We start from the raw sequence: 17,882 nt of genomic DNA on the forward strand, positions 1-17,882 counted from the left end.
GGAGTCAGGATTCCTGTATTCTACCTGCAGCTCCCTTTTGGACCTCAGTCCAGTATCTATACTACTGCATGGCACAGCAAACCACTAACACACCACCCATGGAAGCTGTATAACCTTGATCAAGGCAATTCACCTCTTTGTGTCTCAAGGGGTAGTAATCATTACCTCAAAGGTGAGTTCTGTTTAATTAACATTTGTATATTATTTGACTGGCTGATTTCTGGAATTGGGTTCTTTGAAGAGTTGGGAATGATGTCCACTAGGAGTCTAGGATTGCTAAGGCCTAATTCTGCAGCCTTTACCCACCCTTAACTGACACTGAAGTAAAGTGGAATTTTACATGAGGAAAGTACATGGGATCATTAATGATGGATCATAGGTAGCCTCTGTGAATGGATGTAGCTAAATTTAGAACTATATAAAAATGAAATGCCATATGTCTAATGATATACCAAATAATAAATGATCAAGGAATGCATATATTTTATGATTACTGTGTAATTTTCTGTGTAGTGCTAGTCTGTAATGTAACTTTCTATAGAAGATACTGAGCTATATTAGTTTTCTATATACTGTACATTTTCTACAAATTCTTAGATTACGATTTGACTGCACAGCAAAAGAGAATAGAAGTACCTATTTACAAATTAGATGTAACAACCTCACTTTTATCCTTAAAAATGCTATAACTTGGTATATGTTACAATTTAGAGTTGCTTATATCTGGCTTTAGAATTTCTGATTTGGTACCAGTTTTCCTGAATTAGTTTAGACTAATCTGCAGAATCTCATGAAACTTTTAAGTGTATAATTAGTCTGTTTTTAGGTGAAATAAATGCATTTATATAATTTCTTGAAATCAGGCATGCAGCCACTTTTAAGAATAGCTCAGAAATGGGACTTTTTTTGCACCAAAGATATTGTTTTCGTAAAAATCTTGTAGTATGATAACTAGACTGTATCTGGGATTAAGGAATCCCTTTAAGCTCCTTTGTCATCAAACTGATTACTGTTTGTGTGTTCTCTGTTTCTACAGTGCCTAGCATGTTACATGACTGTGGCCACTTGGCACTATAGAAATAATAATAAAAACAACAAGTATTATTTAATGTCAGCACTAGGGCTGTCAAGCGATTTAAAAAATTGCGTGATTAATTGTGCAGTTAAATAACAATAGAATACCATTTAGTTTAAATATTTTTTGATGTTTACTACATTTTCAGATATATTAATTTCAATTAGAACACTGAATTACAAAGTGTACAATGCTCACTTTATATTTATTTTTTATTACAAATATTTGCACTGTAAAAAGGAAAAAAAATCTATTTTTCAATTCACCTCATACAAATACTGTAGTACAATCTCTTTATCATGAAAATTGAACTTACAATTGTAGAATTATGTACAAAGAAACCTGCATTCAAAAATAAAACAATGTAAAACTTTAGAGCCTATAAGTCCACTCAGTCCTACTTCTTGGTCAGCCAATCACTCACACAAACAAGGTTGGTTACAATTTGCAGGAGATCATGCTGCCTGCTTCTTGTTTACAATGTCACCTGGAAGTAAGAAGAGACATTTGCATGCCACTGTTGTAGCTGGCGTTGCAAGATATTTATGTGCCAGATGAACTAACGATTCATGTATCCGTTCATGCTTCAAATACTATTCCAGAGGACGTGCTTCCATGCTATTGATGGGTTCTGCTTGATAGCAGTCCAAAGCAGTGCGGACTGACGCATGTTCCTTTTCATCATCTGAGTCAGATGCCACCAGCAGAAGATTGATTTTCTTTTTGGGGGGGTTGGGTTCTGTAGTTTCCGCACCAGAGTGTTGCTCTTTTAAGACTTCTAAAAGCATGCTCCACACCTCGTACTCACCTTGGGTCGAGTGCTGTAGCTATTTTTAGAAATCTCACATTGGTTCCTTCTTTACGTTTTGTCAAATCTGTTATGAAAGTGTTCTTAAAACAAACGTGCTGGGTCATCATCCAAGACTGCTATAACATGAAATATGTGGCAGAATGTGAGTTAAACAGAGTAGGATATATACAGTTCTCCCCCTAAGGAGTACAGTCACAAATGTTATTGATGCATTATTTTTTTAACAAGCATCATCAGCATGGAAGCATGTGCTTTGGACTGGTGGCTGAAGCATGAAGGGTCATATGAATATTTAGCGTATGTGGCATGTAAACACCAGCTACAAAACCTTGCAACTCCGGCTACAAAAGTGCCACACAAATGTCTGTTCTCACTTTCAGGTGACATTGTGAATAAGAACCAGGCAGCAGTATCACCTGTCAATGTAAACAAACTTATTTTTCTTAGTGATTGGCAGACTAAGAAGTAGGACTGAGTGGACTTGTTGGCGCTAAAGTTTTACACTGTTTTGTTTTTGAGTGCAGTTACGTAACCAAAAAAAAATCTGCATTTGTAAATTGCACTTTCACGATAAGAGATTGCACTTCAGTACTTGTATCAGGTGAATTGAAAAATACTATTTCTTTTGTTTATCATTTTTATAGTACATATATTTGTAATAAAAATAATAATATAAAGTGAGCACTGTGCACTTTGTATTCTGTGTTGTAATTGAAATCAATATCGAAAATATAGAAAACTATCCAAAAATATTTAATAAATTTCAATTGGTATTCTATTGTTCTGAGTGCGATTAATCATGATTAATTTTTTTAATTACGATTCATTGTTTTGAGTTAATTGCATGAGTTAACTGCGATTAATTGACAGCCCTAGTCAGTACCCATTTTCTTTTCTTTCTTTATGGTTCTTATACAAAGCCCACTGATGTCAATGCAGACTATTACAGGTTTAAAATAACATCAGTATTTACACAGCCAAAAAAACAAAGTGCAAACAGAAGACAATTAACTGTGTAAGTCCTATGAATGTTTTCAGATTTTTGTTCATAAAGAAATTTGCAGTCATAGGGCATTTCTGCTATGTAAAAGTACAATGTAAAACTAGTATCTTCCTATGTTTCTCCATGTTTATTCAGAATCATAACTGTGACAAAAATAATTGTTTGCTATTTATAATTGTTGCTGGTCAAAATTTGGAATTTCCTATCTGTGAGAAATTCTGACATTTAAAAAAAGGTTTGGTTTTGTTTCAGAATCAAATTAGCCATTTTGAAATTTCCAATATCAAAATTTTCCTGTTTCTTGTTTACAATGTCACCTAAAAGTGAGAACAGACGTTCGCATTGCACTTTTGTAGCCGGTGTTGCAAGGTTTTGTAGCCGGTGTTTACATGCCACATATGCTAAACATTCATATGCCCCGTTATTCTTCGGCCACCAGTCCAGAGGACATGCTTCCATGCTGATGATGCTCGTTAAAAAAATTTCCAATATCCAAATACCTTCATTTAAGAAAAATCAAACAGTTTTGGTTTGCATCATTTCAAAAGAAAATCAATCAGCTGCCCTGACTTCTGTGAAGACCACAGGTAGTCCTGACTCCTCTCTCTGGCTTGGATTCTCAGTGCTTTCAGGATCTTTGGTATGTCCTGCAGACCCCTGCTAGAGCCAAGGCATCTAGGCTCCCGGCTCTGCAATGGGAATCTATAAGCCTTGGGGTACCCAGCCTCAAGGCAGGCCACCTAGCAGGTATTCTCCAGAGCTGTGGACCCTGGAATTTCCAGGTTCTTCAATAGCCCCACCAGGCAAACTGTAGGAAACTAGGCAGGTTTCTGACAGAAACTGTGTGGTAGGAAAAGTTCTGTTGGAATCTTTGCCTGTCTTTCATTGAACATTTGCCGAAATTGAAACGTTTCCTTGAAATATTTCAGGTTTGATGAATTGGCATGTTCTGTTTAAAAACAGTTTCTTTGGAAAATTCCTGACCAGTGCTGCTTGCCACTTGTGTTATCCCTACAGAACAGAGACGGATGGTATTCCTTCTTCAATAAATTCCATTGGACAGTTGATTATGTTTGTATTTTAGGGCCGCTCAGCAACATTTCTGCACAGCCATTGCTTGCTTTGGGTTTTGAACAGGTGTCACCGACAGCAAAGATTTGTGTGTAGAACCTTTATTACTAGTGATGATGCACAGGAAGGAAAGGACTCTGCTTGACTTTCAGCTCCAAGTTGAATTTGCAAGCTGGAAGATAGGATAAAAGTCTAGCTACTTGTCAACTGAGTACATTTGCCCTGAAAGTCAGTGAATAAATGTTACATTTTTTCTCCCTTTTTTAATCCACTCCAATCCAAAAACACACTGTACAAAATGTCCTACTGGAAGTCATGGAAAGACAATAAATATGGAACCCCAATGTCATTTTTACAATCACTTTTCAGAGGAGAACTGTACTTGGAATCTTAAGTAGTTATTCTTGCTATACTTATCAGAACATTTTGTATTTGCTGTGTTTATGGATGAGAGTAGATAAAATGGAAGGGAAAAATGCATGATTTATGTGGGAGCTAGAAAGGCCTTAGGGATGGATTTGGAGAAGGGTATACTTGCATGCAAACAATTATGTAGTTACTGAAACTCAAAGACTTATTTAAGGATCGATCATTTGGCTAACATCTGGAACCTGTAAGAAATTAAAAGCAGACATTGGTATGCAATATTCTCTTCTCTCTGAACAAGCACATTAGATTAATATCACTTTGGGTTCTCTCTGGTTATCTTTCATGCCCACACATATAATCACTCTTCTCTTCCATAAAATATCTTTCACCTGTTGCAGTTTATCACAATTAAGAGCCTAGTTTTGCAATGTGTAACCTAAGTGGGCATTCCTCTTCCACATTTTGACATTTAAATCAGCATGATTGCTTGTGAATGCTCTTTCGATGTGCCATAAGACCAGTTTAGAGTTTGAGCTAGCATAAGATTTTCTAAAAATTATAATGATCATTTTCTGATACAAAAGCATGAGGCAATTCTATTTTAGACTTCATTATGGTGGCTAAATATGAATTAATCACTGGAATGTAATTTTACATTTAATATAGGCAAACAGAGGATAGTCCCATCCAATAATATATATGATTGGTGCTTCCAAAGGGCTACTCTCCCAAAGATGAGGAAACTGATGAACAAAATGGACTTGGAAGAAAAATCCAGAAAGAAAAATGTGAATTAAAATCGGGAGTTCTTTCAGACAACTGTATTAGATGGCCAAAAAGCCACAATTACATAGTCAAGAAAGAGGATAACTGGGGGTTAAAGTCCATCCTGATCTGGTGGAGAAGCGAAGGCAGCAATTAGCTACAATAACAAATGGAGAAAAGAGGAACCAGATAACAATCAATATATACTACAAGTAATGAAGTGTAAAAAAATGATAAGGGAAGCTAAAGACATCAGGAAAAATTCATGGCTATCAGGGTTAGGACAACAAGAAGGAATTTTCTAAAGTATATTAGGAACAAAAAAAATCCTAACAACTGTATAGGCTGATTACCAGATGAAGCTGGTAAAATAAGGAGGCAGAAAAGACAGACGTATTCAATAAATATTTCTACTCTAAATTTGGACAGATGCAGGATGATATATTATTTTCACAAGAGGACGATGAAGTATTTTCCAGTCCATTAATAACTGAGGAGAAGTTAAATGGCATCTACTAGGAATAAACATTTTTGAGTCAGTTGACACACAAAAATTGCACTCAGGAATTCTAAAAGTGTTGGCTAAGGAGATGTCTGGCCTGCTGATGTTAGTTTTTAATAAATCTTGGAATACTGGGAAATTGCAGAAGACCAGAATAGTGATAAAGTTGTGCCAGTTATTTTAAAAGGCAAGCAGGACGAACCATATAACTGCACTCCTGTTAGTCTGACATCAATCCTGGGTTAAATGATGGAAAAGCTGATACAGGATAAAATTGATAAAAATTAAAGGAATATAATTAATGCCAGTCAACACGGTTTTATGGAAATTAGGTCTTGTCAAACATAGATATTATTCTTCAATGAGATTACAAGTTTGGTTAATAAAGGTAATGGCATAGACATAATATAATGTAAGATGTCTGATTAAAAATTAGCACTATGCAGTATCAATAAAATACACATTAACTGAATTAAGAATTGGCTAACCAACAGATCTCAAAAATTAGTTTTCAGTGGGGAATCATCACCAAATGTGGATGTTTCTAGTGGGGTTCCGCAGGAATCAGTACTATACGTGATGCAATTCAATGTTTTTATCAATAATCTGGAAGTAAATATAAAATAATTGCTGACGACATTTGTGGATGACACAATGATTGGAGAGTGTTAAATAATGATGAACACAGGCCAGTCATAAAGTGTGGTAAGTTGGGTCCATTCAAACAAAATGCCTTTTAATACAACCAAATGGAATATCATACATCTAGGAAGAAGGAACGCTGGCCACCCGCTATGAATGGGTGACTGTATCCTGGAAAACAGTGACTCTGAAAAGGATTTGGGGTTATAGTGGATACAACAACTCAACATGAGCTCCTAGTATGATGCTGTGGCAAAAACCTTGGGTGTATAAATAGGAAAGTAATGAGTAAGAGTAGGGAGTTGATTTTTACCTCTGTATACAGTATTAGTGAGACCAATACTAGAATTCTGCATACAGTTCTGCTGTCCACATTTTGAAAAGTATGTTGATATTTTGGAAGGGTGCAGAAAAGAGCCACAAAAATGATTTGGAGAAAATGCCTTACAATGAGATATGTAAAGCACTCAATCTGTTGAGCTTATTAAAAAGAAGCGTTATAGCTGAGTTGATTACAGTGTGTAATCAGGGCCACGGAGGAGGATGGCCCTGACTCCATCCTCCACTGTGTAGGGGCATGTTGGAATAGTGAAGAGGCAGGAATGGGGCATGTTGGGAGTGAAGGATGACAGGACTGGAGCATGTCACACTCTGGCAAGCTCGGATGAGTGGAGTAGTGCTTAGGCAACTCTTCATTTAGCACAAGTTAGAGCAGCCCTGTAATTGCTATACCTTATACTGGGGCTGGTTCAGACCCCAGCCGGCCCTAAGAGTTAGCGGAAAGGTGTCCTCATGCCAATTTCCTGTCTCTCACACTTCCTTAAGATTTCACACTCAGTGCACCTAAGAATGAGTTCTTTCTGTTCAAAAAAAGTGAGGGGAAACTCATCAGAAAAATAGTGTCTAATTATTGTTTTTGAATAGTTTTCATAAATTAGTTTCACTCTGTCTTTCCTCTTTCTCATCCAAATGTTCCTTTCAGAACGAAGTCAAAAGGACCGAGTTTGGGGTGATAAATTGCTATGTGATTTTCTTTATATATCTAAATGGAGGCGTTAGTATTACATGCAGAATAACAGAGAAGTAACTCTGTGAACGATGCAGCTTGTCAGCTGTTACGGTGATATAATACAGGATATGACTGTGAACAGAGGATATCCTTTGGGAAATCATCCCAAAAATCATTGTTGAATTTGGTAATGAAGAAAAGTTTTGGATTGGCCAGTCTGGAAATTTGTCATCCTTCATTTCTGCATAGAGTAGATACAGTGCCAGAAGTGCCATTGTACATTTTTCTGCAAATACACCTCAATTCAGGCCTCAGAGGGAGAGTGTCATTTGTTCTCCATGCCCTTTCAGTGTTGGCCTCTGTGCTGAGACTGCCAATAAGCATGCCAGTTGTTATTTGGGCATTTGTCCACGAGGAACAAAATTGAGAGCACATTTCACTTCACAGTGCCCACCAACCAATCATCAGAGTAATGACTGAACCGAGAGTAGAAGTGAAAGGCTCTGGTATACCATTGCTAGCTTCCGAAGTCATCCAGTTACCTTAGAATGGTGACACTTCAGGTGCAAGTGTTTTGGAGCCTCTCCCAACTCCCATTAAAATCAATGGAAAACTCTCTTTGAGTTCAGTCATGGACAATTGGACTCAGCACTTAGTGAATTAATGTTGCATTCATGTGAATGACAGACAACTGGGTACGGGTGTGTCCTTTCAATGTGGAATGTGTTCAATAAACACAGATGTATTTTTAAAAGGTAAGCTTATTTTCAAATATAATATTTCTTGGATAACCATCACATAAAACAACACAAAATAGTCCAACATAGCATTAAATGCTAGCACATGTTATCAGTCATTCAGATAATTTCTCCCTATGTCCATTCTTTTACAGGCCCAGCTGTCAGATATAGTGAATTCAATGCATCAAAGCCCAAGCCTCCACCTCTTATTGGACAGCACACTGTGGAGGTACTGAAGGGTGCACTGGGGTATGAGGACAAAGCCATCGAGGAACTTCTCGGGACTGGCGCAGTTGTTCAGCATGAAGTCAAGTGAAGAGCTTTAACTCTAATCTGTCATGCTGAGTTTATGTTGCTTGTTCTTCTCTTGGATCCCTTCATGTCTCCTAAGGAAATTCAAAGGAGGAGACATCATTTAATTCTTAATTTTCTTCCTTGTGTTTGAAATAGATCTAACACTGACATATCAACTAAAGCAATCTGGTATTTGCTGCATGAAAGAAATGTTTTTTGGGGGTAAATATTCCGATTACAGAATCCTATGTGGCGAATCATTTCCTATATTTTTATCTGGGGAATGTAATTCTTATCTTAATCATGATAATTGCCCAAATGTTTGTCCCCTGTGAAAAGAAGCAGATCCTTGAAACACTTGCATGCTGTGATCTCCATTTGCACATAAGCTACTTTTTAAAACAGTTTAGCATGAAATCAAAGTTGTGAGCAAATTGATCGCCCCTGTGATTGATTTTAAACAGAATTCTGAGTGCATGAGCTCTTTGTTAATCTCTAATTTAAAACATCGTTGAAGTGCCTATTGTAAAACTGACTTCTATTCCCATGTTCAGTTGTGTAAATATTTGCTTTACATTACATCGTATTTTTATGGCAATCTCGGAGTGTGTAGCAGAAATAAACCTCAACTGTTGCATTTTTCCAGTTACGTAAAAAAAGCATTTTCCAAACCCAGTTGAGAGTCAAAACATGAATGAATGGTACTGGTCTTTTGTGATTTTATTTGGTGAGGCTCTCTATATTTTTAATTGGACATGGAGCCAAACCAGAACCACATAGCTGAACACCATGTTTGGAGGAAATTTGGGTATGGGTCTGTGTGCTAGGGACTGCCCTACATCTCTTTAATGGCCATGATCTCAATTCCATTTTACTAGGAGGGAAATTTAGATCTGAATCCAAATTTTTGGCTCAGGCCTATGTCTATAGTTAAAACAGAGCCAGATTCTGCCAGCCTTGGTCAAATTCAGTGCATTAAGGAGTAAGCTGTTACTATTATGAATAAAGGTGAAAGAATCTGGCCCATAATAAATACCAAGCAAGAGATTAAATAAAAGCCACTTCTTCTATACAAACCAATTTGGCAGTTCTTCAACCACAGAAGAAATGCCATGCCTCAGTATCTAAGCATATAATTCACAACTAAAGAAAACTGCATGGGAAGGTTCTAAACTTTGTTGTGTGCATCAGTGGAGTGAGGCAATGCCATTTTATTCCTAGAACAAAATAAAATTAACTGAAACTGATATTCGGCAAATAATGTCCATATTTTTCCCGATGTATCGGAAACAGGCCTGGCATTATAACTAGCCTGTCACTTTGTTTCCACTTGAACAAACAACATCCTCTGTATTACATTTGAACTTCACAACTGTATATTACCTTCTGGGAACAAGAAACGTTACGTAACCAAGTTGAAATGCACATTGCGGTTGCTCGTTTTTGAAGCTCTGTGTTTCTCGTTCATTTGCTTGCTTGTTTTGTGTGTTTTGTTGTGTTCTCTCTTTTCAGATCTTCTCCTAATCATTATTTTTTTTTTTGTATTGCATTCCTGGCACCAGACCTAACACTCTGCTCATGTGTTAAAGGCATAAGGAGATTCTGGACTAGTGACTTCCTAAATAAATATAGAAATAAGTGTGCATAGAGACCCAAATGAACAGGGAGACCATAGGGATAGAACTAGGATCTGGGGAAAGGGTTGCTAGGCATTACCATATAATCCACTTTTAATTCAAGAGGATCAGCCAGTTTACTGAGAGAAACAATGGTTTGAAGTGAGCTTCAGATAAAATAGATGATCTAGTACTAAACTGAGCTTTGTTTATTGCTGCAAACTATTTCACACTATCAAATCATGTTTACAAATAAATGTGTTGTTTTCACATATTGAGGCCATTCTTTTTCCTTTTTCTACGAACTGAATACATAAATAAGATACCATAAAATCACACTCAGTTTAGTTCAAGGCTTTCCAAAGGATCTTTTTCAGGGGAAAGAATTAAGGGCTAGATTCTCAGTGAGAACAAATTGGTTTAGCTCCGTTGACATTAACAGTATAATGCTGATTTACATCAGCTTAGGATCTGGCCCATTAACGTCAATGTATTTGTTCCAATGTGCCCACACAGTTTCTCTTTGCTCCCCTCTTAAGTGTTTTTCCCATCAGTATTTTGACATTCAGATACCAGAGGAGATAACCTGAGGCATGATTTTGCCTCACTTGCAGTAGTCAGTTCAACAAGGACAGTGCTAATCCTGTTACTGCTGCTTATTGTGACAGAAGTCACAGGAGGTTCTGTAAATAAATAGACTGCAACTATCTACACTTTTGAAGACCGGAAAACTTGATGTGGCTAAAAGTCTTTAAATCGTTGGAAGTCTAGGAGCCTACAAAGCTCCCATAAACCTCAGACGTCTTCTCCTACAACTCTTGTGCTCACACTTGCAGGATCTGACCGCAGGGTTTTATGTTGTCTGAAGTCCCATCAGACAATTGCCTTGATATTGCCCAAGCATATTAGTCACTGGAGTAGCAACATTTTCTTCTAAAAGACCCTGAAAATACACTCAGATTATTTATGAAAACATACTGCATTCTTCCCAGCAATCCTCAAATATGTGCACCTCTGAGTAGAAATCAATGGATACATAGTTTTAAACAGCTCTCCTTTTCCTACAAAAATAGAAATCAATCATTACATTAAGGTTTAATAAAACTAGATCCCTGCAATTTTGAACATAGGAAGTAGCTAGTCATAACTGTATACAGCTCCTTCTGACAATGCTGCTGCTGCTTTGATTTCTCTCCACTTACATTGGAAAGGAACGTGCTGCTGCCATGGCTTGTGTGTGGTATTGGCTTTAAGCTGGTTAACCTTCTGCATGATTGCTTTGCAGAAAAGCAGGCAGACCTACCGAGTAATGAGTCAAAAACTTAGCTCAGATACAGCTATTAACTACTGTGAGGTGTGACTGCTGTTAATTTAAGCACTGAAGTAAGCAAGTGCTGCAATGGAAGTCTTGACTAAGTATGACCTTCAGACCTGGGCCTTTTGTGAGTAGTGACCAGGAGGACCAAATGTGACCCAGTTATCCTTATTTAATGTCTGACCTATGTTCAAATCCCATTTGAGCCCAAATTAAATGGAAACTTCATAGATTCCTGAAGGGACCATTGTCATTATCTAGTCTGACCTCCCACCTAACAAAGGCCATAGGATTTTCCTGAATTAAGTCCAGCTTCAAGTCCAATGGCTAGAGCAAACTTGAACTTGCGCAAAACTTGATGTATCCACTGGGATCACCTGCTTATATTGGGATGTGAACATTTCTTTTTCACTAATGGTGAATAAAATCAGCAAAAATACACAGAGGAAAATTATGTTTTCCTAATTTTTCATGTAACCAGGGGAAAAGTCAGCATCTCCACTTCTGTCTTATGTGCAATACATTTTTCCCACTTCTTGTTCCCCTCTGCTAACCTCACCTCCTGTAAGTCAGGCAAGGCAAGGCAAAGCATGCCATGTGTGAGGGAGTTCTCATTAAGTCATTGTGCAGCTATGCCACTCCTAATACAATGTAGAGCCCCAGTTTGTTCAACCAAAGGAGGAAAGGGAGCCTGACAGCTTCACAAATAAAATGGACATGATTATTATTTTAAAATTATCTTAGTGACAAGATGCAGTGAATTCTCTAATCTCTGTGACATTACAGCAATGCATTCAAAATGTATTTATGTGCCAAAAGATGGAGGAAAAGTAAAGTACTTTCAAACTTTAGGAATTGTGGAACTGTGTCTCACATTTCATGTGAGTGACATTAAACAGTGCTGTTACTAGGTGGTATAGACCCCCACCCCGAGTAGTTCCCGCAAGATCAAGTATCCTCCCTACATGGAAATTGCGTGCTATTGACCAATCAGATAAAAATACACTGGTAAATGGTGATTATGTCACCTTTTTAAAGTTGACAGCCTATCAATTCAAATATTGTAGAAGTCTGTTTTGACTGGTGTTGGGGTTAGATATGTAAGGAAAGTGCCTGAGATCACATAGGCCAAGGACCCATGAAACTATTGCAACAAGAGCTCTTCTTGACAAGGGCTCTTCTTGACAAACTTTGAAGCGGGGTGGGCAACGGTTGAGGTGAGGCCAAATTGTTAATTTTTATTTTGCTTTATTCTCTAGGGTTATAATTAAAAGTGAATTAGAAAGTGCCAGTTAACAAAAAACGCATTAAAACATAGTATAAATTATTTGAGGAGTTCTGTGTTAAATTGTCTTCTGTAAAAATTGTCTTCTTGTGATGATCTAATCTACAGTGAAAAGAGAGGGAGTAAGATAGGACTATCTGCAGGTCATCAAAGGGAGCTAGCATGTTGCATCATGGGAAATGTAGTCCGATCAAAGGAGAAATGGGAGCATGAGACACCCAAACTACACCTCACATGTGGCAAAAGCAGCAGCATTTCTGAATTGAAGTTTTCAGCTGCAAAATTTCAGTTTGATTTTTTTTGCTGAAAAGTAAATAATAAATATTATCCAATGGAAATAAAACCCACTGTCTGACCACCTGTGCTGCTGAGTAATTCTGCTGACCCTGTGTCCCCTCAAAGATATGAGGAAGGCAGGTATGACCCTCTGTCTGTTCAGAGAGAATTTTGAGCAGACAGGGATTCTTTACAAATACCTCTATGAAGACTTTGCTGTAGTTCAAGGGGAGAAGCAACAGGAATGACAGCAGAGTCATGTTTCAGTCTATCAGTAACTATCTATTTGACTTCTTTGGGAAGGCTGGGATCCAGAGGGCCTTTATCACAGAACTCAGTGGTGACATGCAATAGTTTTAGAAGACCTTCTACAGATGCTAACAAACCGGGGTCACTGCCTAGTTGGCTGGTGGGGGTGGGAGGGTAGATGCAAGTTATTCTTGGGGTTGGGACCTCACCCATGAAGTTTGTTTTCTCCTTTGGTCCAACAGGAACTAGGTTTCAGGCATTCAGGGCAGGTTACTAAGTCTGTCTGTCTACATAGGCTTTTCTTGAAGTTGTTGGGTTCTTTTCTTGAAGGGGCTAAGAGGGTTTTGCGCTGCTTTTTTTTTGTTTTGTTTTGTTTTAAAACCTTGTTCAGATGTTTGTTAATGTAGCTGACTTACAATCAATATTTTGTAGATGGTCATTATAAAGCTGCTTAAAGGTATCTTCTAGGACCACAATAGAAATGAAAAAATATGTATATTTTGCCTCGTACTGTATCATATGCTTTGTGATAGGCATTTATTAGCATCTGATTTAATAGTAAACAAGGTGGGTGAAGTAATATCTTGTACTGGACCAACTTCTGTTGATGAAAGAGACAAGCTTTCGAGATTAAACAGAGCTTTTTTTGAAGTCTGGGTAATGTACTCAGAATGTCACAGCTAAATACAAGGTGGAATAGATTGTTCATCATAAATAATTAACACACATTTTAAGAGACTATTCAAGGTAAAGTGGTTCATTAATACCTCACTAGTCATTGGGGATTGGGGATGGGGGGGAGAAGCTGGTGTGGAGAGGATTTAAATGCATTATATATTGTTGTAATAAGCCATAAATTCAGTGTCTCTATTCAGTCCATGATCTTTAGTATCTAGAAAAGTTCTGAATTTAAGCTTCCAGGCTCATCTTTTGAAGGTTTTTCTCAGGTTTCCTTTGGTGATATGTAGTGAGAGGTCAGATATAAAGTGATCGCTTGGTGAAAAGTGTTGCCCCACGGGTGATGTGATGTTTTTGTCTTTTATCATTTTTCTGTGAGTTCATCGGTGAGCATAGTGGTTGTCTGGTTTCACCCACATAATTGTTACTGGGGCATTGAGTGCTCTGGATGAAATGTACCGCATGTTGTGACAAGCATGTGCAGCAAATAGTCATACAGGGGAGCTTGATAAAATCCAGTTTGAGCTTCCTTCACCTCTTCCTTCCCAACATACTTTAATCTTTCAGTCTCTCCTTCTCAGTTGTCTTTTCTAGGTACAGATTTTCATGGCTAATGGGCCAAGCTGTGTTGAAAATCTGACCTCTTATTTTAATGCCTATATAAGAGCTGAGTGCTCTTGAAAAGTCTACCCTCAAATATGGGTGTTGAACCCTTGAAAATCCAGCCCTTACTTTCTATCTCTGTCCCCTTAACTCCAATCCTCTTCTAGCTGCTAATCTTCCTTATTCTTATTCTCACTTTTTCCTCCTCCTCAGTCTACACAAAATCTCTATCACCCATTATCAAAAACTGACCTTCAGCACCTCTTGTCTGTCCAGCTACTGCATTATCTTCCTTCTCCTTTCACTTCTAAGCTCTTTGACAAGCCTTTTTCAATTATTGCATTGACTTCCTTTCCTCTAATTCCCCCCTAGATTCCCTCCGGTCTGGCTTTTGCCCTTGCCATTCCAAGGAAACGTTTGTTACCTGGACTTCTAGTGTCCTCCTTCTAGCCAAGTCCCAGGGCCTTTACTCCAGCATGCTCCTTAACCTGTCTGTTGCCTGTGATGCTGTTTCTCCTTCAGTCTGCCCTCTTGCAGGATTTTGTGGTCTTTTCCTTTCCTAGTTCTCCTCCTACTCCTCTGACTGTTCTAGTTCCTTTGCACCATCAACTACTCTTGTACAGTTCCAAAGCAAATCTTCCTCAGTCATAAAAACTTTCTCTCTGTTTTCTAAACTACTCTGTAGATGATAAAACACTTTGGTTCTCCTTGAGTTTGAAAGGCATTAGAAAACGCCACATTTCTATTCTGTGCTGTAAGTGCTGTGAAATTAAGATCCTGATCCCATGCCCTTTGAAGGTGATGGAAGGACTCCTATGGACTTCAAAACAGGCCCTATGTCAACATCATGCATTTTTTGTAGCTGTTGATTAAGCCAAATTTGGCAATTTGCTTATAGTCAAACTATTAACATGTTTTCTGTCTGGAGAAGTTTATGCAGTAATCAGAGACATTCCAGGAACACAGACCATCATTGCTCTAACTTCCCAGGGGAAAGACTTTAAAGTTGTACTATACCCTCATCTGTAAACCTTAAAAGCATATCTCTCTCTCTCTCCCCCCGTCCCCTCATGGTTGGGCACAGCCCATATTTGTCCATCTCTACTCTCTTATAGGGAGTTGGGAGTGGGGTGAGGTTGGGGAGAGATTGTAAGGGAATTCTGGTGGTGGTTTGTTAGCAATGTTTGTCAAAGTTCTGTCGCATTATATTACTGCTTGAGTAGTGTTGTTGGTGGATAAATATTGGAGTCAGTTTATTTTATTAGATGTATTTTTAAGAGTGTTTCAAGGGTGCTCAGTGCTTAGGATGGCTGCTCTTTTGTGTTGTGTACTATACGTTTGAATACATTGGGTATGAAAGGTAAAGGTGCATGTTCATTAAACACTGTCAAAGGTAAGCATCATGTGATTTAAAAGCGTTCATTACTTGCCTGACCTAAAATATTACCAGCTGGAATTTGGTAGCCCACGGCCTTGCCTACCTCCTACTACAGAATACAAGTAACTACTTGTGAAATTAATGGCAGTTCTTCACATCCTGAATAGGGAAAGGGGTCCAGGAGCCGGACTCATTCAAATAATAGGAGATGAAAACTTACTACAAGTGATAAAGGGCCAGATCCTCAGATGGTGTAAATCAGCATAGATCCCTTGATTTTGATGGCGTGACACTGGTCTACACCAGTTGAGAACCCGTCCCATGGGAAGAAGGCTGTTCCAGTGGTTGTGGTGCTAGCTTGGGTTTCCAAAGACAAAGGTTAAATTCCCTGCTCTGCCGCAGATCTTTCTGTATGTTCTTGGGCAAGTGATGTAGGGTCTGTGTACACAGCTATCAGAGATGTGACAGCAGCACATACGGCCATATCTGAGCTAACTCAAGTATCAATAGCAGTGACACCATGGAAGCATGGACTTGAGGACAGAGTAGCCACTCAAGTACATACCTAGTGGGTTTTACAACCCGTATGGCTGTGGCTTCACTGCTGTTGTTATCTGAGATAGCTAGGTCAAAGCTAGCTTGGTTATGTCTACATCTCTGATTGCAGGGTAGCCCTACCCAGAGTTTCTCTGTCTGAGTTCCCTGTCTGTTGTTATAAAGGAGTTGTTATAAGGATAAATTGTGAAGTGCTCAGATACTTTGATAATTGGAGTCATATCTTTCTATGTAGATTGAACCCATTGTCTCTGTTGTGGGGACATTTTGTTGATATTAAAATAAATTTGTTACATAAAAGCAATGATGCCTTCCAATGTTAAATTGTTTCCCAGCATGGACACATTTTATTTTACTCATAAAGCAAATGTCAGAAACCACAGATTCCAAACCTTCCATTTACCGAAACTGAGTGAAACTTTCCCAATGGGCTACAGTCACTTCATTGTGAAAGACTTCCACAGATTATTTGGGTATAAACAGAGTTGCACATAGTGCTTTCTTTTGACATTCAAATTGCAAGCATTTGGAGTTTGGCCTTTCTGCAATGTTTGCAAAAATTTCAAAATGTCTTTTTTTTTTTTAAATAGTGAAAAACGTTAAACTTATTTTCGGATTGGGATGGTGACATCAGGGTCTAGGGGAATTATCTGCAGTGCTTATTGCATTAGAATTAGGCCATAAGAAAGGATGGTCTTATGGCTAAAATATAAGAAAGGATGTCAGGAGACTCAAGGTGTTGTGTCACAGGGTCCGCACAGGTTACTGCCCTTTCATTCTTGGGCTGGTCAGAGAAAGGGTCCCAATGCCTGCTTCAGGCTAATACAGAGTCCCGATTCCCACAACACCAATCCCCACTCTGACCCTTCCCTGGGTCTACCAGCCCCTGAGGCTTTCAGCTGCTGGTAGAGGCAGAGCTGAAGTCCCTCTCTCTTCCCCTCTGGCTTGCCCCTTTGCCAGTGAGTTCCCTGGGCTTATAACTCCTCCCAGCCCCAAGTCCAGCTGGCTCCACTCAGCTCAGCTGATTCTTTTGAGCCTGCCCTCGTTAGAGTCTGCAGCTGAACTCTTTGCTGAGTGTCTGGGCCCCTGCACTTGGCCATTCTGCTGGGAAGCAGGGGAGGAGCTACCCCTTTGGCAGGGCATGCAAGGGGTTTGTACCTCAGCTCTGCCACAAGCTGAGAAAGCCCTGTCTTTTGCATTCTTAAGAGTGGCCTTTGTAGGTGAAAGGGAACGTACACAAACACAGCTGTTGTGGATGATCACTGCCCAATAGAGAGCCTGGGTTAATCAAATGGAGGGCTTTAACTATCAAGACCAAAAGCTTGAAATTAATTATGTATACAACACAATGCTGTCGTGTGCTCATGGTGTTCTGCGTTGCTGAGAACGGGTGGGGGTGTAGGCAGGGAAATGGGGATACTGCTACCATTCTGAACCAAGTGGAGATACTTCTGGCTTCAGCCACAACCCGGCAGTGTGGAGCTCTGCCAAAATTGAAATGAAAACAAAAGCGAAATTCATTGAATCTTGAAAAATAAAAGATTGGCTTAAGCTGGGGTTTTGGGTGAAGAGTCAGGTCAGGTCCCTGTTCTGGAATTATTTGCCCTGATCACTCTCTTACAAAGCTTCCCCAGAGGAGTGGAATA

The 17,882-nt window shown here is 38.8% G+C and overlaps 1 protein-coding gene across 2 annotated transcripts in view; it reads left to right on the forward strand.

Annotated features, from left to right (window-relative positions):
• Positions 1-10,197, forward strand: part of SUGCT (succinyl-CoA:glutarate-CoA transferase) — a 473,401-nt gene extending 463,204 nt beyond the window's left edge. For both annotated transcript variants that reach the window (XM_030551395.1, XM_030551396.1), the window contains one exon: positions 8,140-10,197. In XM_030551395.1, the coding sequence (XP_030407255.1) occupies positions 8,140-8,303 (164 nt within the window). In that variant the 3' untranslated portion in view covers positions 8,304-10,197. The remainder of the gene's footprint in view (positions 1-8,139) is intronic.
• Positions 10,198-17,882: the final 7,685 nt, after the last annotated feature.

The sequence above is a fragment of the Gopherus evgoodei genome, chromosome 2 (genome assembly GCF_007399415.2).
Source record: "Gopherus evgoodei ecotype Sinaloan lineage chromosome 2, rGopEvg1_v1.p, whole genome shotgun sequence".
NCBI lineage: Eukaryota > Metazoa > Chordata > Testudines > Testudinidae > Gopherus > Gopherus evgoodei.